The 25,131-nt window shown below is 39.1% G+C and overlaps 1 protein-coding gene across 1 annotated transcript in view; it reads left to right on the top strand.

The window, feature by feature from the left end:
• Positions 1 to 25,131, top strand: part of AEBP2 (AE binding protein 2) — an 81,250-nt gene that overhangs the window by 52,141 nt on the left and 3,978 nt on the right. The window contains exons 4-5 of the mRNA XM_017888627.1: positions 10,253 to 10,439; positions 16,855 to 16,979. Of these exons, the coding sequence (XP_017744116.1) occupies positions 10,253 to 10,439; positions 16,855 to 16,979 (312 nt within the window). The remainder of the gene's footprint in view (positions 1 to 10,252; positions 10,440 to 16,854; positions 16,980 to 25,131) is intronic.

The following is a 25,131-nucleotide window of genomic DNA, read 5'->3' as shown; positions in this document are numbered from 1 at the left end:
TTTTTTTTTTTTTTTTTTTTTTTTGAGACGGAGTCTCGCTCTGTTGCCAGGCTGGAGTCCAGTGGTGTGATTTCGGCTCACTGCAACCTCCGCCTCCCAGGTTCAAGTGATTCTCCTGCCTCAGCCTCCCGAGTAGCTGGGACTACAGGTACCCACCATCACGCCCAACTAATTTTGTAGTTTTAGTGGAAATGGGGTTTTACCATGTTGGCCAGGATGGTCTTAATCTCTTGATCTTGTGATTTGCCCACCTTGGCCTCCCAAAGTGCTGGGATTACAGGTGTGAGCCACCACGCCTGGCCCATCTTAATAGTTTTAATTAGTATTCCTTTCATTATGGGTTAGGTTGAACATCTTTTCATATGTTTAACCATTCAGATTTTTTTTCTTAATTTATTTTTTTTAAATAAGTGGTCTTTGAAGAAAAAAATGAAGCAGGTAGTAAATGAATGAATAATTAAGTAAATAAATGGTCTAATTAATTTTCTGGGGCACAGGTCCGATTACTTTAACACCCCAGTGTTTCTTGTAGTCATACTACAGATCTTGGCCATGACATTTGCTAGAAATGTGACTGCGAACTGCTTTCTTAACTTCCTGTCTAATGTGTAGTTGGTAGTACTGGTTACCTCATGAAGTTCTTGTTCAGTGTGTGCACAATAAATATGAGATTATTTATTAAAGTAAAATAATCATTTAAACCATTTACATCTTCAATGTATTTCCATGTGTGTATGTGTGTGTAAGTATATTTTAAGGCATCCATTCTGCCAGTTGATGATGATGTATATGCAGGTTAATTTCAAAGCCTGTACAAATGTTTTTTGTTTTTTGTTTTTTCCAAATCCTCTTCTTAGAAACCATAGACGTTTCCTATTGCAGAGGGGAAAGAAATTGTCTTTGAAAGAAAAAAAGTTAAGGTATATGATTTAGTGAGGTATTGTTCCCTTCATGAATCACAGGAATTATTTAAATGAGCAAAACATTGATGTCTAAAGTACATGGCAGTATGCTGGGCATTATGGAAATGAGGTAATGAGAAAACAGAGTAGGCAGGGTGCCGTGGCTCATACCTGTAATCCCAGTACTTTGCGGGGCTGACACAAGCAGATTGCTTAAGCCCAGGAGTTTGAGACCAGCCTGGGCAAAGTGACAAAACCTTGTCTGTACAAAAAAAAAAAAATACAAAAATTAGCCAGGTGTGTTGGCGTGTACCTGTAGACCCACCTACTCAGGAGACTGAGGTGGAAGGATCACTTGAGTCTTTGGGTGATTGGGGCTGCAGTGAGCTGAGACTGCACTCCAGCCTGGGTGACAGAGAGAGACCCTGTCTCCAAAAAAAAAAAGGGGGGGGGGCAGGCCTCTATACTCAGGGAACTTGTAGTCTCTGGGTTTATACAGATCTAAAGAAACTTAAATAATGAAATGTAAGTTCTTTAATAGTGACCTATGAAAGATTCTCTGGGTTAGGGATCAATTAAATTATAACGGGGGCTGGGAAAAGATAGTAGAAGATGAGTGGCAGGTGACTATAAGTGATAAGGTGATGTTTGAGATAAGTCTCTGCTTTTTTTTTTTCGTTTTGTTTAAAGATATGTTATAATGTATAGTTGTGTCTAATGCACACTTGTTTAACAGTTCAACGATTTGTTTCTTATGTTTGTATGCAAATTTGTAACTACCATCCTGATGGAGAGTATTTCAGTAAGACAAGATTTCTAAGGTCCTTTGCTGCTCTCTCTCTTCTCCTGCCCTCCACCCATCTGCGCAGACTATATTCTAATTTCTTCCATACTTACTTTGTGAACTCAGTCGTGTGAACTCTTGTATCTGGGTTATTGTTCAGTCAACAAAATATCAGCGAGATTTGTACAGATTTTATGAAGAAGTCATTTAAAAACATTGCTCTGTAGTATTCCACTATACAGATAAATCCATTCACTTGCTGTTGGGCATTTGGATTGTTTCCAATCATTGGTTGCTTTTTTTTGAGACGGGGTCTCACTCACAGGGTCACCAAGTTTGGAGTGTAGTGGCTTGATCTCTACTGACTGCAGCCTCGATCTCCCTGGCTTAGGTGTTACTCACACCACAGTCTCCCAAGTAGCTGGGATTACAGATGTGTGCTACCACATCCAGCTAGTTTCTTGTAGAGACGGGGTTTTGCTATGTTACCCAAGCTGGTTTCGAACTCGCAGGCCCAAGCGATCCTCCCCCTGTGACCTCCCAAAATGCTGGGATTACAGGCATGAGGCACCATGCTCGACCATCTTTGGCTACTGTTAACCGAGTTGCCCCATGGACATTCCTTTTTAAATGTCGTCTGATTACACACACATATTCATTCCTCTTAACTATATAGTATCTTAATACTACCAGTCCTTTCTTTTCTTTTCTTTTCTTTTTTTTTTTTTGAGATAAAGTTTCTGTAACCCAGGCTGGAGTGCAGTGGTGCGATCTCAGTTCATGTAACCCACACCTCCCGGCCTCAAGCGATCTACCCGCCTCAGCCATTCAAGGTGCTGGGATTACAGGCATCTACCGATCCTTTTAATTTTGGCCATTCTAGTGGATGAATAGTGGCATCTCATTGTGGCTTTAATTTTTGTTTCATCATTTTGCAGTGATGTTGACCACATTTTGTGCTATGGGTATCTGAATATTCTATTTTGGGTGAAGTGCCTATTCAAGTCTTTGCCAATTGTGTTGATTGGTTGGTTTGTCTTTTAATATTGACTTAATAGAAATTCTTCAGAAAGTTTGAATATGTCTTTTGTTAGATATATATATTGTAAATAACCTTCTCCTAGTCTTTGGTTATCCTATTCCCTGTTTCTAATGGAGTCTATTGTGTTATGGTGACAAGGGGGATCATTTCAGGTATTTTTTTTAAAGTACGTAATTTATACACATTTAACATTTTTAAGGTTACTACAGTTCAGTGATTATTTAGTATACTCACAGTTTTATAAAATTATTACTACTGTCTGGTTACAGAAAGTATGTAGGCTTTTGAAAGAGAAAAAAGGGACCGGGTGCAGTGGTTCACGCCTGTAATCCAAGCACTTTGGGAGGCCAAGGCGGGCGGATCATTTGAGGTCAGGAGTTCGAGACCAGTCTGACCAACATGGTGAAACCCTGTTTTTTCTAAAAATGTAAAAATTAGCTGAATGTGGTGGCACGCACCTGTAATCTCAGGCATTTGGGAGGCTGAGGCAGGAGAATCACTTGAAACTGCGAGGCAGAGGTTGCAGTGAACTGAGGTCACGCCACGACACTCATCTGGGTGAGAGAGTGAGACCCCACCTCAAAAAACATAAAAAAATAAAAAATAGCAAAAAAGGGAGCATTTTAAAAAGTGAACTATTTAGGGAAGAGCGTGTAGTTTCATATATATAAGCGATTATGGTAGCAATTTGAAAATATTTAAAAACAAATATTTCTGATTAGTGAGCTTTGACTATCTAGAAGTTAAAAATGCAATTGGTGAAGAAAGTTTCTCATGTTTGTTTTGTGGTGAGCAAGATGAAGTAAGGGTCAGAAAGAATTATAGGAAACGATTGATGCATTGCAGACCCTTTGACATTGAATATGTATATTATTATATTACATATTTTAACTAAATGAATTCTTACAATAATTTTTTGAGTTAATTACTGTTGTTGCCCTCATTTTATAGATAAGGAACTGAGGCAAGAACAGATTAAAATTTTTTTTTTTTTGAGGCATAGTTTTGTTCCGTTGCCCAGGCTAGAGTGCAGTGGTGCAATCTCAGCTCACTGCAACCTCTGGCTCCTAGGCTCAGGTGATACTCCCACCTCAATCTCCAAAGTAACTGGGACCACAGCCACATGCCACACATCTGGCTAATTTTTGTATTTTGTATATACATATACACACACACACACACACACACACACATATATGTATTTTTTTTTTTTTTTTTTTGGCAAAGACAGGGTTTCGCCATGTTGGCTAGGCTGGTCTGGTCTCGAACTCCTGGGCTTAATCAATCCACTCACCTCGGCCTGCCAAAGTGTTGGAATTACAGGTGTGAGCCATCGCGCCTAGCCATATTAAATATTGTTTGTGGTCATGGTCAGTGGCAGATTCTGAATTTCAGAGGCAGAAAGAATCTGGGGTCATTAATTATGTTACTCTGGTGTATTTGTCGAAACCAATAAATCAACATTTCTATTTGGAATTTTTCTTCCTTTGATCACCTCATTATCTGTAAAACTGGTGCTTTCTGATTTGTGTTCTGATAGCCCCTTGTTGATCTTCATAGGACTTCTGGGAATATGAATACGATGATCTTAGTACTAACAAAGACAGTCTTAGGATTGCTTCATCCAAATAAATTTGTTTGGAAAAGAAAAAACCAATTCGGTAATTCTATGTTTCGAATTTTAGAAAAGCTCTGGCCACTAACATTTTTTTTTTTTTTTTTTTTTGAGACGGAGTCTCCTCAATGATCGGCCACCAGGCTGGAAGTACAGTGGCCGAGATCTACAGCTCACTGCAAGCTCCGCCTCCTGGGTTTACGCCATTCTCCTGCCTCAGCCCCCGAGTAGCTGGGACTACAAGGCGCCCGCCACCTCGCCCGGCTAGTTTTTTTTGTATTTTTTAGTAGAACGGGGTTTTCACAGTGTTAGCCAGGGATGGTCTCGATCTCCTGACCTCGTGATCCGCCCATCTCGGGCCTCCCAAAAGTTGCTGGGATTACAGGCTTGAGCCACTTGAGCCACCGCGCCCGGCCTGTTGTTGTTGTTTGAGACGGACTCTTGCTCTGTCGCCCAGAGCAATGGTGTGATCTCGACTCACCACAACCTCCGCCTCCCAGGTTCAAACTATTCTCCTGCTTCAGCCTCAAGGTTGCTGGGATTACAGTCACCTGCCACCATGCCCAGCTAATTTTTGTGTTTTTAGTTGAGACATGGTTTCACCACGTTGGCCAGGCTAGTCTCAAACTCCTAACCTCAGGTGATCCACCTGCCTTGGCCTCTCAAAGTGCTGGGATTACAGGTGTGAGCCACCATGCCCGGCCAACGTGCATTAGTATATAGGGTATTTCAGTGGAAGATCACATTTAAAACAGTCAATGTTTGTATTAGTCCATTTTTACACTGCTATAAAGATACTACCTGAGACTTAGTAATTTATAAACAAAAGAGGTTTCATTGACTCAGTTCTGCATGACTGGGGAGACCTCAGGAAAATTACAATCATGGTGGAAGGTGAAGGGGAAGCAGTACCTCTTCTTCACAAGGTGATGGCAGAGAGTGCAGGGGAACCTGCCATTTTTTAAAACCGTCAGATCTCGTGAGAACTCTCACACTATGACAAGAATAGCATCGGGGAAACCACCCACCATGATCCAGTCACCTGGGAGGTTTCCCACTCAACACATGAGGATTATAATTCAAGATGAGATTTGGGTGGGGACACAGAGCCAGACCATATCAGTGTTCAACAACCAGCTTTTCCCTCATCATTGAAATTGGTTTCTTTTTCTTCATAACACCATGTGTAGTGGCTTGAGTTCAGTGATAATTGATATATTTATGAGTGAAAATATAAAACATATCTGAAAACTAAAACCATACTCAGCAACATGAAATGCTCATGTAAAGAGAATGGTACTAGACTATTTGAAGCAACAGCAGATTTGTCTCTGCCTCATATTCTGTAGGATGTTGATTAGTTGATGCCTAAAATTATTTTTTCCTTTAGTGGAGAAGAGTTTGTATTTAAGTGAAATATGTGTGATTCTATTACATTTTTCTTTAATATAAGCACTCTTTAGTTCTAAATTTTACTTCTTTTTTTTTTTAAATGATTTTTGATTGATAAATGACCAAAATAAAAGATAAAACAATTTTCTGTTAGAATTCTCATTACTGATTTCATTTCCAGGGACTGAATGATTGATGATTAAAATAAACTTTTTTTTTTCCTTTTCTGTGGGGGGAAGGTTAGAGATGGAGTCTCCCTTTGTTGCCTAGGCTAGTCTCAAACTCCTGGGCTCCAAGTGATTCTCCCACCTTGGCCTCCCAGAGTGTTGGGATTGTGCGTTCACTTGGACTAAAACAAACTCTTGATGATTACTCTCTGAGTTCTAGATGCTGCTAGGGCCTATTCTTCGGTGTCTGGAAGGATGCTGGGACAAAATGACTCTAAGACCCTATGGGGACCATATACAGATAATCCTGAGTGGAGTCATCGCAAAATCCCTCTGAATAGTATACTGGAGGGTTTAAGTCTGAACTGTTGTTACCTCGGCCTTAATTGTAGTCAGCCATTCTAATATTGGAAATGTAGAGTTTTTTCAACAGATTAGTTGAATAAAGCAATACTAAACTAGGAACCCAGTTGCAAAGATTTCCTTATATTAATGTACAATTATACAGTAGGAGATAGAAAATACAGGCATAATAACTTCTAAAACAGTGAAGTGAGGAAAGTGAGTATTTTATGTCTTACTCTGTGGTAGCACTGGGTAATAGAAATACATGTGAACCACATGTCATTTTAAATTTCCTAGTGCCACATTAAAATAAAAAACAGGTGAAAATAATTATCTTTGGTTTTACCTAATATATTATTATTTCAGCATTATCAATTTACAAAATCAGTAAATTGTACTTTTTGATGCTAAATCTTACAGATATGATGTGTATTTGAGACTTGTAACATTTCTCAATTCAGACTAGCCACGTTTCAAATGCTTGGAAGTTATGCATGTATCTAATGGATATATGTATTGGATGGTACAAAACTAACCCATCAGGGTAAATAAACACTCTCAATTCAAGTATCAAGCAATTTTGAGTATCAGGTTTTATATATTTATTTTTTACCTTTTTTCTTTTTAAAACTGACTGAGTCTCACTCTGTTGCCCAGGCTGGATGGAGTGCAGTGGCACGATCTTGGCTCAGTACTCTGCGTCCCAGGCTGAAGTGATTCTTGTGCCTCAGCTTCCTGAGTATCTGGGTTACAGGCTTGCATCACCATGCCCATCCCAGCTAATTATTATTATTATTTTTTTTGAGACAGAGTCTCACTCTTTTACCCAGGCTGGAGTGCAGTGGCATGATCTCTGCTCACTGCAACCTCCCCGGGTAATTTTTGTATTTTTATTAGAGATGGGATTTCACCATGTTGACTAGGCTGGTCTTGAACTCCTGGCCTCAAGTGATCCACCCACCTCAACCTCCCAAAGTATTGGGATTACAGGCATGAGCCACTGTGCTCGGCTCAGGTTTTAAATTAAAAGTTAAATTGGTCATTACAGAAATGCAGTTGAAAACCACAAGATACCACTTCACATTCACTAGGATGATTTTAATAAAAAAAATGAAAATAGTGTTGGTGAGAATGTGGAGCTGGTGATTATACAACATTGTGAATACACTAAATTCCACTGAATTGTACACTTTCAAATGGTTAATTTTATGTAATATGAATTTCACTTGGATGACTAATATTAATTTAAATGAAATAAAGTTAAAAATTCATTTACTCAGTAACAATAACAATATTTAAAGTGTTGAGTAGCAGATATTTGGCTAGTGGTTCGTAGGGTTGCAGTGACCTTGGCAGTGGACCATGTAGTTCTGTGGCAACGTGGTACTCCACAGAAGAGATGACGACTCTAAAAAGCGTTATTATTTCTTGGTACTCAAAATATGTGTGGTAAAATTTTAAATTTTATATAAAGAAATCATTAAATGCTGACTTCTCATGGTCAGAATCCGTAGGTGAAAATTCTTGTTGCAGCCTATTTGAGGACCATGCCATTCATCGGGTTGTTGTATGAATTAAATACTAATTTCAGAGCAATGAATATGGCTAATTGCCTCTATTCAGGGTTTCCCATAGCCCTGTGCTTTAATTAGGCCTTACTGTACTCCTTTGAAGTTACTGCTTTATATGTATGTTTTGCTGAACATATAGAAGCTCCTTTAGTGTAGTAACTATATCTTACTCATCCTTATACTTCTAGCATATTGTGTAATACTGGACGTAGATAAGTATTTGAACTAAAGTCTTGAATCATTTCTACCTCTTTTTTAACTTAGTATGCACCATAGAGTAAGTAAACATTTTTCATAGAGATGCTGAGGGCCGTAAGGAGCCCCCAGAATATATTTTGTATGTCAAAATAAAGAGTAATTATTAATGGATACCATATAAGAAGAATGTGTGATTTTTTTTTTTTAATCAGCATCAGTAAACATATAGCTGTTTAGTTCTGCTAATATACTTAGTAATATCTATGATTTGCAAGATGCTTCTGGAAATATAAATATTCATAAATATATATCTCTGTGTTCAAAATGGAAAGTGAGTTGGGATAAGTATATAGATACACAGTTAAGTGTGAGGACAGCCTCAAGGGAGAATTAGCTCTTGTCCATTTGGGGCAGATTTAGAGAGACTTTATGAGGAAAGTTAGGATTTTTACAAAAAAAGGGCTGTATTGTGATTTTAGCAGCTTACAATTGGTAGAGGTACCTCGATTGAAGGAAAGAGCCTGAGGCATCTGATTTTTTAAATGCTGTTATCTAGATGAATTCTTATAAGATAAACCGCCTGGGGATAACATGATGAATATATTTGTCTTTTAACATGACAAATTTGTATGCTTAGAGTTTGGTAAGTCAGAAACTAAGTAAATTGGTTAAATGACTAATAGAAAAGTCATTATCCATCCATCTGTGGACATTTCTGTTTTGTTTTGCTTTAATTACCATGATTCATTTGTTAGAAGACTTGCAAATTTTTTTCCCCCAAGATATAATTAGAAATCACACACTTACACCGTAGTTAATTTGTATATATTAATTCTGGTGCTACCTGAACATTTTGCATTCTTTGTCAAAATAGCACATCTGTAAGGTGACTCGGGTAGTTAACCTTTTGATTTCTTAATATTGCAAGTACAGAAGGCTAAAGAGGAAGTATTTGAAGGATATTGTAGAGCGCTGCATATGACCAACACTGAACATGTCTTTTCTAAGAGAAAGGCTAGACCTAATTGTTTAACAAATTAATTTTATTTATTTTAAAAATATTAAATGTAGTCTGTATGTGTTTTCATCTGAAGCTTAAGAAATTTGTAAGAAAGTAATTTACAAAGACAAGGCAGGTGTGGTGGAGCACACCTCCTAGCTCTGTGGGAGGCCGAGGCAAGTGGATGGTTTGAGCCCAGGAGTTCAGGACCAGCTTACCCAACATGGTGAAACCCCCTCTTTACAAAAAATGCAACAACAACAAAATATTAGTTGAGCGTGGTGGCGTGTGCCTATAGTACTGCAACCTGGAAGGCTGAGGTGGGAGGATTGCTCGAGCCTGGGAGGTCGAGGCTACAGTGAACCGAGATCATGCCACTGCACTTCAGCCTGGGTGACAGACTGAGACCCTGTCTCAAAAAAAAGAAAAAAATACATTAAAAAGTCAATATTGAACTTTTCTGTCACTTGTTTTAATAGTGTATAACACTAGGAAGTCGACTGAAGGTTTTGAAGTAACACGTATCATAAGAAAAATACTTCAGAAATCCAGGAATCCAGCTTGGCATGGTGGCGCACACCTGTGATCCTAGCACTTTGGGAGGCCGAGGCAGACAGATCACATGAGACCGGGAGTTCGAGACCAGCCTGGCCAACGTGGCGAAACCATATCTCTACTGAAAATACAAAAATTGGTCAGGCATGGTAGCACACACCTGTAATCCCAGCCACTTGGGAGGCTGAGGCACAAGAATCACTTGAACCCAGGAGGCAGAGGTTGCAGTGAGCGGAGATCGCACCACTGCACCCCAGCCTAGGCAACAGCGAGACTCTGTCTCAAAAAAATAAAAATAAAATTCAGGAATCCAGTCATTGTCAGGATATCTAATTCTTTTTTGCAAAACAGCTTATTGCTCATGCTATAAAATGATTAATTCAAAACCAGATTTTCTGGGAAGAAGATCCCATTATTTTTGTATTGCATATAGTGGAAATAGCAGTAAACTGGGAGGTCGTGAAACTTGTTGCGTTTTCAAGCTTTGTCTAATGTATGTCATCTTACTTGGCAACTTACTTCATAAAGTGAAAAGACTACTAGTCCCTTATGCTTCCTTTCTGGAATTAGCTCTATTATACTACTTATTTACTTCTGAAAATACTAGATACTCACTCATTTAGATTCTTCTCGTGCCCTACACAGTATGCCTGACATTATTTCTGTTTTATATTCTTTTAGTGTGTTGTTGGTGGCTGCAATGCCAGCTTTGCTTCTCAGGGAGGGCTAGCTCGTCATGTACCCACACACTTCAGTCAGCAGAACTCCTCAAAAGTTTCAAGCCAGCCAAAGGCCAAAGAAGAATCTCCTTCTAAAGCTGGAATGAACAAAAGGAGGAAATTAAAGAACAAAAGACGACGCTCATTACGTAAGTGTTACACTAAGAAAATCTGATGTATTTGATGGTTTTAAAAGATATCTTGGGCTTTTGTGCAAATCCACTTGGAACTTCAACTCCTCTTCTATTAAAAGTAATAAACAGGTAGGATGCCCATCTGTCAGTGTGAGTGAGAATTCAGTGGCACATGTTTATAGTAGCTAACGGAGTATGTGTGGCCTTCAAATATAAACTGTATAGAATTAGATTTGGGGGCTACTCTGATTCTCTTCTAAAATAACATTTAAAATATGGTAACATTGGTATTTCTAGAAATATTTTAGAAAATTTGAACATGTTAAAAGTAAATATCAAGTAAAAGTTAAGTAACCTATCTACTCCAAAGTAGTGTCTGTACCTGAGCTACGAGGTAGAGGCTGCAGTGAGCCTTGATCACGCCACCACACTTGAACCTGGGAGACAGAGTGAGACCCTGTCTCAAAAAACCAACAACAGAAAAACCACCACAAAGCAATGTGTGTGGATAACAAAGCGGTGTTTTGGTTTTTTTGCTTTTTGTTTTTTGTTTTTCTGAGATGGAGTCTCATTCTGTCATCAGGCTGGAGTGCAGTGATGTGAGACAGGGTTTCACTGTGTTGGACAGCCTGGTCTCAAACTCCTGATCTCAGGTGATTGCCTGTCTCGGCCTCCCAAAATGCTGGGATTACAGGCGTGAGCCACCACACCCAGCCGATAGCAAAACAATTTGAATGTAATGTGTGTCATAGTACCTAGTCTGTTGTAACATATATGTACAATGTTTATGTGCTTATTTACCAAAATGTATCCTTGATGTTTAGGATAGAAAATAATTAGATGTTAAGGCTTGTAAATGCTGGGAGCAGGAACAGACTTTGAAACCTCAGAGTGTAGCTGGTCACTGCTTCTTTGCGTCAGCTGGTTAGTTTGTGGCTTTTTTTTTGGATGGAGTCTCATACTGTCGCCCATGCTAGAGTGCAGTGGTGTGATCTCGGCTCTCTGCAACCTCTGCCTCCCGGGTTCAAGGAATTCTCTGTCTCAGTCTTCAGAGCAGCTGGGATTACAGGCACCCGCCACCACGCCTGGCTAATTATTGTATTTTTAGTAGAGGCAGGGTTTCACCATGTTGGCCAGGCTGGTCTTGAACCCCTGACCTTGTGATCCACCCGCTTTGACCTCCCAAAAGTGCCGGGATTACAGGTGTGAGCCACTGCCCCCGACCAGCTCATTAGTTTTAACTGTATATCCTCAATGAAGAACTACCAATGGGTGAATGAGTGAATGAAGCTGTTGTTGAAAGGAAGTCCACTCCAAGCATGAATTAGAAAGAAAAAATAGATTGTACTTTACCCTTTCTCTGGGGATTGATTAGTATAGACAAGACTCCAGACACTAATTCCTGACTATGAAATTTGTCTGTAAAACACTGAAATCTTTTTGTTACTATAGAGTTATAGCGGACAAATGAACAGACCAGAAAACTGTTGTTGGTTTTTTTTCCTACTTCATTAACTGAGAAAAGCAAACTTTCTTAAACTCTTAGTTTCATTCTTCCTTTTTTTTTTTTTTGATAGAGGATCTTACTCTTGCCCAGGCTGGAGTGCAGTAGTAAGATCATGGCTTACTGCAGCTTCAGACTCCTGGGCTTAAGCAGTTCTCCCACCTCAGCCTTCCAAGTAGCTGGGACTACAGGCCTGAGACACCATGCGTGGCTAGTTTTTATTTTTTGAAGGGATGGGGATCTCTCTGTGTTCTCCAGGCTGGTCTTGAACTCCTGGGCTCAAGTGATCTTCCCACTTCAGCCTCCCAAAGTGCTAGGATTACAGGCATGAGCCACCACGCCTGGCCTTAAGTTTCTTTTTTGTTTAAGTAATCATGTTTATTTTTAATCAACGTTGGCTATTTATGGTACCATTTTCATTTTGACCTCCTTTATGAAAACAGAAATTTAACATTGTCGTTTTACTTGTGTTAATATCGAATATCTTGCAGTTGCACACAGAAAATTGCTAAATATATATTATGGTGCTCAAAAACCAGATAACTTCTCTACCAGTTTCACCTAACCTCATTATGATTTTAGTCTCAGTGTATACACAGTAATCATTTAAATTTTCTGACTTTTCACATTATATATTTGGCAATATCTATGCAATTTGCTACTCTTTGTCTTGTAAAGAGAAGATAGATTCAGTTAAATACCCAGTTCTTGCTTAGAAACAAAGAACTAGTGCCAGCTTAAGTATATGTTTCTTTTGACGGTGGTGTTTCCCTCATACTAACTTAGCTTGTCAGGCAGGCTGCATAGGGAGAGTTGGCAGAGAGAGGTGGTGGATGAAAATACCTTTTTGTCATCTGTTTTATTGAGGAGAATGGGGTTAGTCCTGAATATATTACTTTATGAACTTTAAAAAGGATCCAAAGCCTTTTCACTGTGGGGAGCCATTGTTAAGACAGTGCTGTGATTTGAATTAGCATGGTTGCAGCTGCTGCAGTTCACTCTTTCTTTAAAAGTTTACGTATCTATAGCAGTTAACTTTACCTAGTATCTTCCTCATGTAATTCAAGAAGATAGTTTTACATAACTATGAAAATATACCTTTTAAATAGCAGCACTGAAGCAAATGTAATTTTCTGTTTGATAAAAATTGTTTTTTAACCTTTTTTTTTTTCTTTAGACAGAGTCTCACTCTGTCACCCAGGCTGGAATACAGTGGTGTAGTCATGACTCACTGCAGCCTCGACCTCCTGGGCTCAGGTGATCCTCCCACCTCAGCCTCCCAGGTAGCTTGGGCTACAGGCACACACCACCACACCCAACTAATTTTGGTATTTCATTTTTGGTAGAAATGGGGTTTTGTCTTGTTGACCAGAGCTCTTGAGCTCACATGGTCCACCCGTCTCAGCTTCCCAAAGTGCTGGGATTACAGGTGTGAGTCACTGTACCCAGCCTGATAAAATTTAAATATGTATGTATGTATATATATAATATATATATTTTAATTTTATGTTTAATTTTCATTATTTTAAAACATCTTTAAAAGTATTTTAATGCTTTTCAAAATATACTTTAAAATGGAAAGAATAGTATAATAAATACTTGCATTTCTCTTCACTTAGAGATTTACCAATATGGTACATTTGTTTTATCTTCCTACCTATATACTTTTTTGGTCATGGACCCAAAATTCTTAAGATGCATCTCCTAAGCATAAAGATATTTTTCTACATAACCACATCATCATCATTACACCTAAGGAGAAGATAAATCATACAATATATGTAATTTTGAACCATGGGAAAATAGAGTTTCTATTTTTGTGGTTTCCGAAGTTTTTTTTTGAGGCAGAGTCTCATACTTACTGCCCAGGCTGGAGTGCAGCGGTGTGATCTTGACTCACAGCAACCTGTAATGTTAGGTTGTCAGTTTGTGATCTTTCAACTTTTTTGTTTTGTTTGTGTTGTTGTTTTTTTGAGACAGGGTCTCACTTTATTGCCCAGGCTGGAGTGCAGTGGTACAATCTTAGTTCACTGCAACCAGTGCCTCCCAGGTGCAATCAATTCTCGTGTGTCAGCCTCCTCAGTAGCTGGGACTACAGGCACACACTACCATGCCCAGCTAATTTTTGTATTTTTAGTAGAGATGGGGTTTTACCGTGTTGGCCACCAAGTCTCAAACTCCTGGCATCAAGTGATCTGCCTGCCTCGGCCTCCCCAAATGCTGAGATTACAGGCGTGAGCCACTGTGTACAGCATCAAAGGTTTTAAATTATATATCTTATTAGTTAAAAAAATACTGAGCACACAGTCTTAACACATGTAATTTATACATTGTATATGGGTAATACTACTAATGCACATTATGCAAAATTGCCAAGAAGGAATATTGAAAAAGAATGAGATGAAGAAATTAACAAAGGTGTTATATTCTTTAGTTACTCTAATGGATCATGACACACACCCACTTTGGAGACTACTGTTCTAGTTTGGTATTCTTGATATATACAATGCAGATAGTGTGGTTAAGGTCTGAATGCACAGGCTGAAGATTGAGGGCTCCTTTCATTATTGTGAATTTAAGTGATGGCTTCAGTGTTTAAATTTGAGTGAGGAGTGGTCAATTTGAGTGATTTAGAGTGATGAGTTATTATTTCCCCCAAGTGTTTATTCTTCTTAGGAAAAAGCATATATTTGGAGAGCTTGGAGAAAGAACACATTTTTTTTTTCGAGTAGCCACTGAGCTAACAGGAAAGTGATGTATTTCTCAGAACTCTCTCCTGCTCAACCCTGAAAATGTCAAGTACTTTTTTCTTTCTGTTTTCCCATTGTCACTACATTCTTAGTCTTTTGGGTTCTGCTCGTTTCTTTTCTTTTTTTTTTTTTTCCCTTTTGAGACAGTCTCGCACTTTTGCGCAGGCTGGAGTGCAGTGGCGCGATCTCAGCTCACTGCGAGCTCTGCCTCCTGGGTTCATGCCATTCTCCTGCCTCAGCCTCCCGAGTAACTGGGACTACAGGCGCCCGCCACCACGCCCGGCTAATTTTTTGTATTTTTAGTGGAGACGGGGTTTCACCATGTTAGCCAGGATGGTTTTGTTCTCCTGACCTCGTGATCCGCCCGCCTCAGCCTCCCAAAGTGCTGGGATTACAGGCGTGAGCCACCGTGCCCGGCTGGGTTCTGCTCATTTATTGCTAGTTGGTGTTTTATTTTCTCTTGTGGAAATATCCAGAGAAAAGAGCTGTTTGTTTAGTTATGTTCTGTTTAATGTGCCAACTGGTGAAAATATTCCTCCATAAAAGCTATGGTGGATTTGTGTAGATGTTTTGAGAACTCTTTGAATAGCCATAGTGTGGGAAATCAGCATATATGTAATTCACAATATGCTGTACCAGGGAATCAAGCCAACTCTTTTATTAGTAAAATTGAATTTTCAATTACAGATCTTGAAAAATGACATGTATTAGTAGGCTCCACAAATGTAAAATAATCAACGTATTTATTTTGAGCAACTTTCTTATTAGGAATAAGAATAGAACAATGTATAATAATAATTAGTGAGATGAAAATTAAAATTTGAAAAATGTTCCTACCAAATTAAATCTTCAGTGTATAATTTTTTCTATTACACTAAAATATTGCCTACTGTATGTTTGTGAAACAGTTTGTTCTTTAAAAAAAATTCCATGGTGGAACATGCCTGAAGTCCTAGCTGCTCAAGAGGCTGAGACAGGAGGATCACTTGAGCCCAGAAAGTTAAGAGACTGCAGTGAACCATGATCACACCACTGGTCTCTAGCACCTTGGGCAGCAGAATGAGACTGTGTCTACAAGAAAAAGAAAAACACTAGTTATATAAGCTTATTAATATAAATGGCCTTATGATTTATAAGGCATTTTTATATGCATTTGTTTTATTTAATTATAATTAAAAATTGTTAATGATAATTTACATTTTACAAATAATGCACAGTGTAATGCAGGTTAAGTAGTTTGCCTGCCGTCACACAGCTGATAACTGGTGGAGTTGATTGGCAGCTTTGGTGGACTGATTGGCGTCCAAAAATTTGTTTGTAATTTTCTTAGATCATTGTTCGAATAGTTGTTCATAATCAAGAAAATACTTGTCAAAAATCTCAAAATAGGCTGGGTGCAGTGGCTCATGCCTATATACTCAGCACTTTTGGAGGCTGAGGTAGGCAGATGACATGAGGCCAGGAGTTCAAGACCAGCCCACCCAGCATGATGAAAACCCAGCTCTACTAAAAATACAAAAATCAGCCGAGCTTGGTGGTGTGCGCCTGTAGTCCCAGCTACTCAGGAGGTTGAGGCATGAGAATTGCTTGAACCTGGGAGGCAAAGGTTGTAGTGAGCTGAGATGGCGCCACTGCACTTCAGCCTGGGTGAAGGAGTGAGACTCTGTCTCAAACAAACAAACAAAAAACCCTCAAAATAATATTATTGTATTGTCAGATTTGTACAACTTGAAATTACATGGTAATACAAAATGTTCATGAAACTTATTTTGTATGTTTGGCAGTGGTGAGTTTGAGATCCTGATACATAGATGATGTTCCTCAGATTGCTGAAAATACAGACCTTATGCTGAGGAGAGATGTTGGGGAGATGTTTGTCTTTATCTACTAAAGATAAAGTTTTATGAAAAATGAAGTAGCTGAGATGTGGAATCATGAGGTTTAAGGTTAGAACTTAACTCACCAAGGGTCAGAATTAACTCACATTCACTCATTAGTTGAAATAATGCTTTTGCATATTAGTCTTCTTATCTAGAGTTCATGTTTTGTCAGCAAATAATATCTTGCATTTAAATACTATTGATAGGTACGTATTTGTTAATTGTGTCAGTCTTTATTACTTATTACTGTTATGTTTTTCTAAATATTCTTTACTTTTTTTTATGTTGACTTTTAGCACGGCCACATGATTTCTTCGATGCACAAACACTGGATGCGATAAGACATCGAGCCATATGCTTTAACCTCTCAGCTCATATAGAAAGTTTAGGGAAGGGACACAGTGTTGTTTTTCATAGTACTGTAAGTATTCTTTTATTTTTTCACATTAAATATAAAGCTTTGCTAATTATATTTCCACAGTCATTTCTAGATCTCTCAAAATCTAAGAAAATACAATTTCACAAAAATCACAAAACCTTTTGTTTTATCAGTATTTAAAGTATTTTATTATTGGTTATAAAGCACACATTTCCTATAATTTTACGTGTTTGTGATTAAACAGAATATGTTAGCCTTTAGTTTGAGCTACTTAGGAATAATGGGGTGACACATCATGTAGTGCTACTAGGCATTACTGGGCTCTGACATTAGGTAAACCAGGTGTCTTTTCTCACCTGGTTTCCTCATTTGCAAAATTAGAACATGAGACTCCTTTTACCTCTAAAAAGTTTCATTCACATTTCTGTGTACTGCATGGAGCCACCCCTTACCCCATGCACCCATCCAAAGTTTATGTTAAAGAGAAAATAAGATTATATTTGCTATCAGAGCTTCATGAGGGAAGGGATTTTAGTCTCTTTTGTTCCACTGATCTAGCCTAAGTGCCTAGAATTTTGCCTGGCACATGATAGGCACTCAATATAGTTATTGAATGACTATGTTGTCAACATAGAAGAAGAAAAGTACCAAATTTGAAAAAGAATAAATGCAGTTTATTTTTTGGTTTATTAGGAGTTGTAATAGAGAGTTGTTCTTTCTTCCATGCCTCTTTTCATTTTGTTTTTCAGTCATTTTTAGATTGGTGTAGTTTGGTGTAATTAAGTTAATAAATGTACATTGTAGATCATACTTTTGGTGATTCGAATCTCTGAAAAGTATGTGTTTAATTTTGGCTGACAAAATACAGGCTGGGCATGGTGACTCATACCTGTAATCCCAGCATTTTGGGAGGCCTAGGCAGGCGGATCACCTGGGGCCAGGAGTTCGAGACCAGCCTGGCCAACATGGCAAAACCGTGTCTCTACTAAAAATACAAAAAATTACCCAGGTGTGGTGGTGGGCACCTGTAATCCCAGTTACTCGGGAGGCTGAGGCAGGAGAATTGCTTGAACCCAGGAGGCGGAGGCCGCAGTGAGCCGAAATCACGCCACTGCACTCACAATCGGCCTGGGCAGCAAGAGCGAAACTCCGTCTCAAAACAAACAAACAAGTACAGCCAGGCTTGGTGGCTCATACCTATAATCCTAGTACTTTGGGAGGCTAAGGCAGGCAGATTGTTTGAACCTAGGAATTCAATACCAGCTTGGGTATTGGCAAATCCCTGTCTCTACAAAAACATGCAGAAAATTAGCCAGGCATAGTGGTGTGTACCTGTAGTGCCAGCTGCCCGGGAGACTGAGGTGGGAGGATTGGCTGAGCCCAGGAGGTCAAGGGTGCAGTGAGCTGTGATCGCGGCACTGTACTGCAGCTTGGGCTACAAAGTGAGACCCTGTCTGGAAAAAAAAAAAAATTACAAATACACTAAATTTGGGTTACTTTTATTTTTTATATTTCAATTGAAAAATGCATGAGAATTGAAATACAAAAGGTCCTTGTTGATATCAATATCTTGTTTGGTTTGAATCTCTATTTCCCTCATCTCCTATAATAAAAGAGTTTTCTTTTCTTTTTTTTTTTTTTTGCATTTTTGTGTTTTCTTCTGCATGCAGTCATCCCTCCGTATCCACAGGTTCTGCGACCATGGTTCGAACCAACCACAGATTGATGATATTTGTGGGGACAAGAGCCACAATAAAAATCATACAAATTAAGAATTACAGTGTAACAACTATTTATATAGTATTGACTTAATTAATATGGGAGGTTTTGCATAGATCATATGCAACACCATGTTATTTTATATAAAGACCTTTTAGAGCATCCTTGGATTTCACTATTCAAGGCAGTTGGAGATGTCCTTGCTTACTTCCCAATTATATATAGCTTTCCTGTTATTTGTACCTACTTGTTTTTCTTTTGAGACAGAGTCTTGCTCTGTTGCCCAGGTTGGAGTACAGTGGCATGATCTAGGCTCACAACCTCCACCCCCTAGGTTCAAGCGATCCCCCTCCCTCAGCCCCGAGTAGCCAGATTACAGGTGTGTGCCACCACGCCCAGCTTTTTGTATTTTTATTAGAGATTGGGTTTTGCCGTGTTGGCCAGGCTGGTATTGAACTCCTGACCTCAAATGATCCGCCTGCCTTGGCCTCCCAAAGTGCTGGGATTACAGGCATGAGCCACCATGCTCGACCCATCTTGAGTTAATTTTTTATATGGTGAGAGCTCAGGTAGAGGTCCAGTTTCATTCTTTGGCATATGGTTAGCCAATTTCTCCAGTGCCATTTATTGAATTAGGGAGTCCTTTCCTCACTGTTTATTTGTGTCAACTTTTTTGAAGATCAGTTGGTTGTAGGTGTGCAGTTTTATTTCAGGGGCTTCTATGCTATTCCATTGGTTTTTTTTTTTTTTTTTTTTTTTTTTTTTTTGAGATGTACTTTTGCTCTTGTTGCCCAGGCTAGAGTGCAATGGCATGATCTTGGCTCACTGCAACCTCTGCTTCCTGGATTCAAGCGATTCTTGTGCCTCAGCCTCCTGAATAGCTGGGATTACAGGCGTGTACCACCACATCTGGCTACTTTTGTATTTTTGGTAGAGACAGGGTTTCTCCATGTTGGTCAGAGTGGTCTCGAACTCGCAACCTCAGGTGATCTGCCTACTTCGGCCTCCCAAAGTGCTGGGATTAACAGGCACGAGCCACCACGCCTGGCTGTTTGTCTATTTTTGTACCGGTATTGCACTGTTTTGGTTACTGTAGCCTTATAGTGTAGTTTAAAGTTGGGTAAAGTGGCGTCTCTGGCTTTGTTCTTTTTGCTTAGAATTTCCTTGGCTCTTTGGGCTCCTTTTCATTCCATGTGAATTTTAGGATACTTTTTTCTAATTCCGTTAAAAAATATTGGTAGCTTGATAGGAATAGCATTGAATCTGTAAATTCCTTTGGGCGTTGTCACCATTTTAATGATACTGATTCTTCCAATCTGTGAGCATGGAATGTTTTTCTATTTTGTGTCATCTGTGATTTCTTTTAGCAGTCTTTTGTAGTTCTCCTTGTAGAGATTGTTTACCTCGTTGGTTAGATGTATTCCTCGATGTGTGTGTGTGTGTGTGTGTGTGTGTGTGTGTGTGTGTGTGTGTGTGTTATGGTAAATGGGATTGCATTCTTGATTTGGTTGTCAGCTTGAGTGTTATTGGTGTATAGAAATGCTACTGATTTTTGTACGGTGATTTTTTTTTGTATCCTGAGACTTTGCCAAAGTTGTTTATTAGGTTTATGAGCTTTCGGAGAAATCTTCAGGTTTTTCTAGGTGTAGAATCATATTGTCAGTGAAGAAAGTAAATTTGATTTTCTCTTTTCCTATTTGGATGCCTTTTATTGATCTTACCTGATTGACTGCTCTGGCTAGGCCTTCCAGTACTATGTTGAATAGGAATGGTTAGAGGGGACATCCTTGGGTTTTTTTTTTTTTTTAACATTTATTTTTGTAGAGACAGGATCTTGCTGTGTTGCCCAGGCTGGTCTTGAACTCTTTGCCTCAAGCGGTCCTCCTGTCCTAGCCTCCCAAAATGTCGAGATTACAGGTGTGAGCCACCACGCCCTGCTAATATCCTTTGTCTTTCTTCCCCTTTCCAAGACAAGGTCTTACTCTGTCACCCAGGCTGAAGTGCAGTGGCACAAACATGGCTCACTGTGGCCTCAATCTCCAGTGTTCAAGAGAGCCTCTCACCTCAGTCTTCGGAGTAGCTGGGACCACAGGCATGTGCTACCACACCTGGCTAATTTTTTTTTATTTTTGGTAGAGGCAGGGTCTCACCATGTTGCCCAGGCTAACCTTGTCTTGTTTATGGACTAAATTTAAATGGAGGCATGCTTGACATAATGTAGGTTATTAAATGTATCTTGTAAATTAATTTATGTTTTTAGTTACCACATAACCAGTGTTGTCCCCTAACTTGAATTTTTCGGATAATGAAACTAGGGACTAAAAAGGTTGTATTACCTTTCCTAGTGTGATCTAGTATAGTTGTGTATTTTTTTTTTGTTGTTTGTTTGTTTTTTTTGAGACGGAGTCTCGCTCTGTCGCCCAAGCTGGAGTGCAGTGGTGCGATCTCGGCTCACTGCAAGCTTCACCTCCCAGGTTCACGCCATTCTCCTACCTCAGTCTCCCAAATAGCTGGGAATACAGGTGCCCGCCACCACGCCCAGCTAAATTTTTTTGTATTTTTTTAGTAGAGACAGGATTTCACCGTGTTAGCCAGGATGGTCTCAATCTCCTGACCTCGTGATGCGCCTGTCCCGGTCTCCCAAAGTGCTGGGATTACAAGCCTGAGCCCCTGCGCCCGACCAGTTGTATATTGTTAATATATAGGGTTTATGGACCTTTACCCCCATGCCATTCTTAGATTCTAGGATGAGAACTCTTGTGGTATTTAGATTGATATGTGTGATACTACAGGGAAGATAGGTCCTGCTTGAGCCTTGCATGGGAGCCTGGTTGGGAGCTCACCCTTTTGTTCCTCCTGTGTTGTCAATTTATTGACAGCAAATACACCAATTAAATGGACACTATTAAATAACTTTAAAAAAAAAAGGCAAGATAGAAAATAGAGCAATAGTTAGGTATCAGTACATTCCACACAAGTTTTAGAATATTTAAGGGTAGAATTGTATATTTTGGAAATTAGATAAGGATATAAAGGAGAGAGTGATAGAACAAAATTTGGAGTCAAAGGCAAGAAAGTGGAAAATTAAATGCAAAGGAAAGGAAACTTTTTCTGAGATTGGAAGACACGAGAGCCATGAATTTGAGGAAAAGTGTCCTTATTCTCTTTTAAAGAACATAGGAAATACATTTATCTAGACAAGGATGAAAGAGTTGAAGGGCGGAAATACAGGATTTGGAGACCAGAAACAGTTAATATGGCTGCTCTGGGGATTTTGTGGGGATTCAGCAAGGTTAGGGCCTTGCTCAGCAAGGCTAGTTGAAATCCTCCTTTGAAATTCGGGAACATAGTTTCATGATATGGTAGGTCTGTAATTAGATTTTTTTTTTAAGAGGTCAGTAAGATGTTGTCACCATGTCCAGAGTGTGGCATTAGAGCTAGTTTGTTCATTCACTTAAGTGTTTTAAATATTAAGGTGCTCATTAAAAATTGAGCAGCTACTGTGAGCCAGGTACTAATGACATAGCAGTGAACAAAACAGATTAAAATCAAACAACCAAACAAAAAAATACCATGCAGTTACTCTAATGGAAGAGACATGATAAAACAAGATAAATTAGTAAAATTGTAAAAACTTGTAATGAGAGCATGAACCATTCAGTTATTAGTGGGGGATCAGCACTTTAGCCAGAGGGAAGATGAGGTGTAACCTACTGAGGTGGTACTATGTCAGGTATATTAGAACAACAGTGAGTAGGCAGAGTAGGCAGTGTAGCTGGAGGGAACAAGGGAAGAGGAGAGAGTAGGAGTTAAGTTTGAGAGGTAATAGGGAGAACCTTGGTGGACTAAGACCTTAGCTTTTATTTTGTGTGAGATGGGAAGCCATTGGAGGGGTTTGAATAGGCATGGTCTGATTTAGTTTGTTTTATTTTTTTGAGTCAGAGTTTTGCTCTGTCACCCAGGGTGGAATGTGGTGGTATGATCATAGCTCACTGTTGCCTCAAACTCCTGGGCTCAAGCAGTCCTCCCTCCTCAGTCTCCCAAGTAGTTTGGTCTGTAGGAGCACACCACCATGCCTGGCTAATTTTCTGATTTTTTTTTTTTTTTTTTGTAGAGACGACGTCTTGCTAGGTTGCCCAGGCTGGTCTCAAACTCCTGGGCTCAAGTGATCCTCCTGGCTTTGCCTCCCAGAGTGCTGGAGTGAGCCACCGTGCCTGGCCTGGTTTTTAAAATAATATATGTAATATTTTTTTGAGACAGAGCCTTGCTGTGTCACCCAGGCCGGAGTGCAGTGACACCATGCCATCTCACTGCAACCTCTTGCCTCCCAGGTTCCAGCGATTCTTGTGCTGCAGCTTCTCGAGTAGCTGGGACTACTACTAAATTAGCGTCCCCATGCCCAGCTAATTTTTGTATTTTTAGTAGAGACAGGGTTTCGCCATGTTGGCCAGGCTGGTATCGAACTCCTGACCTCTAGTGATCCACTCGCCTTGGCCTCCTAAAGTGCTAGGATTACAGGCGTGAGCCACCGTGCCCGGCCCTTTTATTTTTCTCTTAGTAAAGAAACTTGGTGTCAATAATTTTTATTGAGGTACAATTTATATATAATAAACTGTACCCATTGAAAGTATACATTTCTATGAGTTTTGAAAGTTGTACTCACTGAGGCAAGCTCCATCACAGTTAAGATAGAATAGTCCAGCACTCTGAAGTTTTCTGGTGTAGCTTTGTAGTACATTCCTACCTCCACCTCCTGCCCTAGAAAACCTACTGTTGTTCCTTTCCCTCATGCAGGCTTTAACATGTTCGCTTTGATTTCTGTGTTGAGAACAAATTGTAGAAAGTCATGGGTGAGAGTAAAGGGGAATTTGTCTTTTCAGTATTTCAAGAGACAATGATAGTGGCTCAGACTGGGATGTTTGCGGTGGAGATAAGGGTTGGATTCTGTTTATCTTTTGGAGTTAGTGTGGACATGAATTATGGATCGATGAGATACTGGATTTTAGAATAAGAGGCGATAGAAAATATGGGAAGTTTTAGTGTATTTGTGGTATTTATAGGTATTAGACTGGATGAGATTACCTAGGAAATAAGTGTAAATAAAGAGAAAGCATGAGGATTGAAGTGTTTGGGGCTCACCAAACATTTAATGATTTAAAGGGCAATAGATTTAGTAAACTGGTGGTCTGGTAATGAGCTAGTGTCTCTACAGATAAGGGAGTAGTGATGTAAAAGGGAAGCACTAACTTGCATCTACTTTCATTAGAGCAGCTCCTTTTGATGAAATCCTTAGCCTCACCATGGGAGGAATAGAGATGGCTCCAAAAAAAAGGAAAATGAAGGAACCAAAAATAGTGGTAATAATATTAGAAGTCTAGAAAGAAAATAAAAAATTTGCTTAGAGTCAAAGTAGTCCATGAAAATGAAAAGTTTTTGAGCTATAGAAAACATCTGAGAGGACTTAAGAACATTGAAACTTACATATATTGTAAGCTTAAAAACCTGGGAATGAGTGATGTGCACCCTTAAGTCACAGTGAGGAGGCAGAGGTACCTTAACCGAGGAAAAGTCACAAAGGTGGAATGTAATCTGAAGAATGATTTTTTTCCTGGGGAAGGAAAGTGGAAGGAAGAGACATCCATAATGAGATAAGGTCTTCATTGGACACAATAGAAAGGAAAGGAGCTAGATGAGCAAATTCTCCAAAATTCTATAACTGGGAAGGTTTTGATGGAGGCAGTACATGTTAAATAGAATCAATTCTGTTAGTAGTAAAAAACATTCAGTACTAACTGCAAATTTAAGTTACTTTGTTATCAAATTAACTTTTATAGAAAAGAATACAAATAATGAAACAATTGGTTAAAAGAAGGATATGAGGGACTATACCGTTTGATTTGCCTAATTAGCCTTATTTCATTAATTCTTTCGAGCCTTCTCCAGAAGAGGTCAGCAAAATCCTAGTTACCAATCAGTTGGCTTGCTGTGCTTGGTTGGCTTGCATTGTTTTTATGTATTATTTCATTGTAGAGGTATTTTTTTTTTAACAGCTCTATACCTGTGTTTGGACTTTCTAATTTTGTTGCCAAGTGTAGAATCAGAGTATTTATTTGACTACAGACTTTGTTTTTTTTTTTAATATTAAAAAAAGTAAAAAATAGAATCAGGGATTCACCATGTTGTCCAGACTGGTCTCAAACTCCTGGGCTCAAGCAGTCCTCCTGCCTCAGCCTCCCAAGGTGCTGGGATTATAGGTGTGAGCCACTGCACCTGGCCTGGCCACAGGTTTTTATATAATGGAGACAGTGTTTTATTTTTGCTTAAAGCTCTGCTTTTACTCAGTCCTAGTATGTTTTCAGGATAACATTATAACATTATTTTGTTTGGGTGGTTGGAACTTGGTTAAAAAAAATTGAGATTAAGATTATTAAAACACTAAAGTTCTAATTTTGTTTATATGGAAATTTTAAGAATT

The sequence above is a fragment of the Rhinopithecus bieti genome, unplaced genomic scaffold (genome assembly GCF_001698545.2).
Source record: "Rhinopithecus bieti isolate Rb0 unplaced genomic scaffold, ASM169854v2 scaffold_15769, whole genome shotgun sequence".
Lineage (NCBI taxonomy): Eukaryota > Metazoa > Chordata > Mammalia > Primates > Cercopithecidae > Rhinopithecus > Rhinopithecus bieti.
The sequence above is the reverse complement of the archived record's forward strand: the minus strand, read 5'-3'. Positions and strand labels throughout refer to the sequence as shown.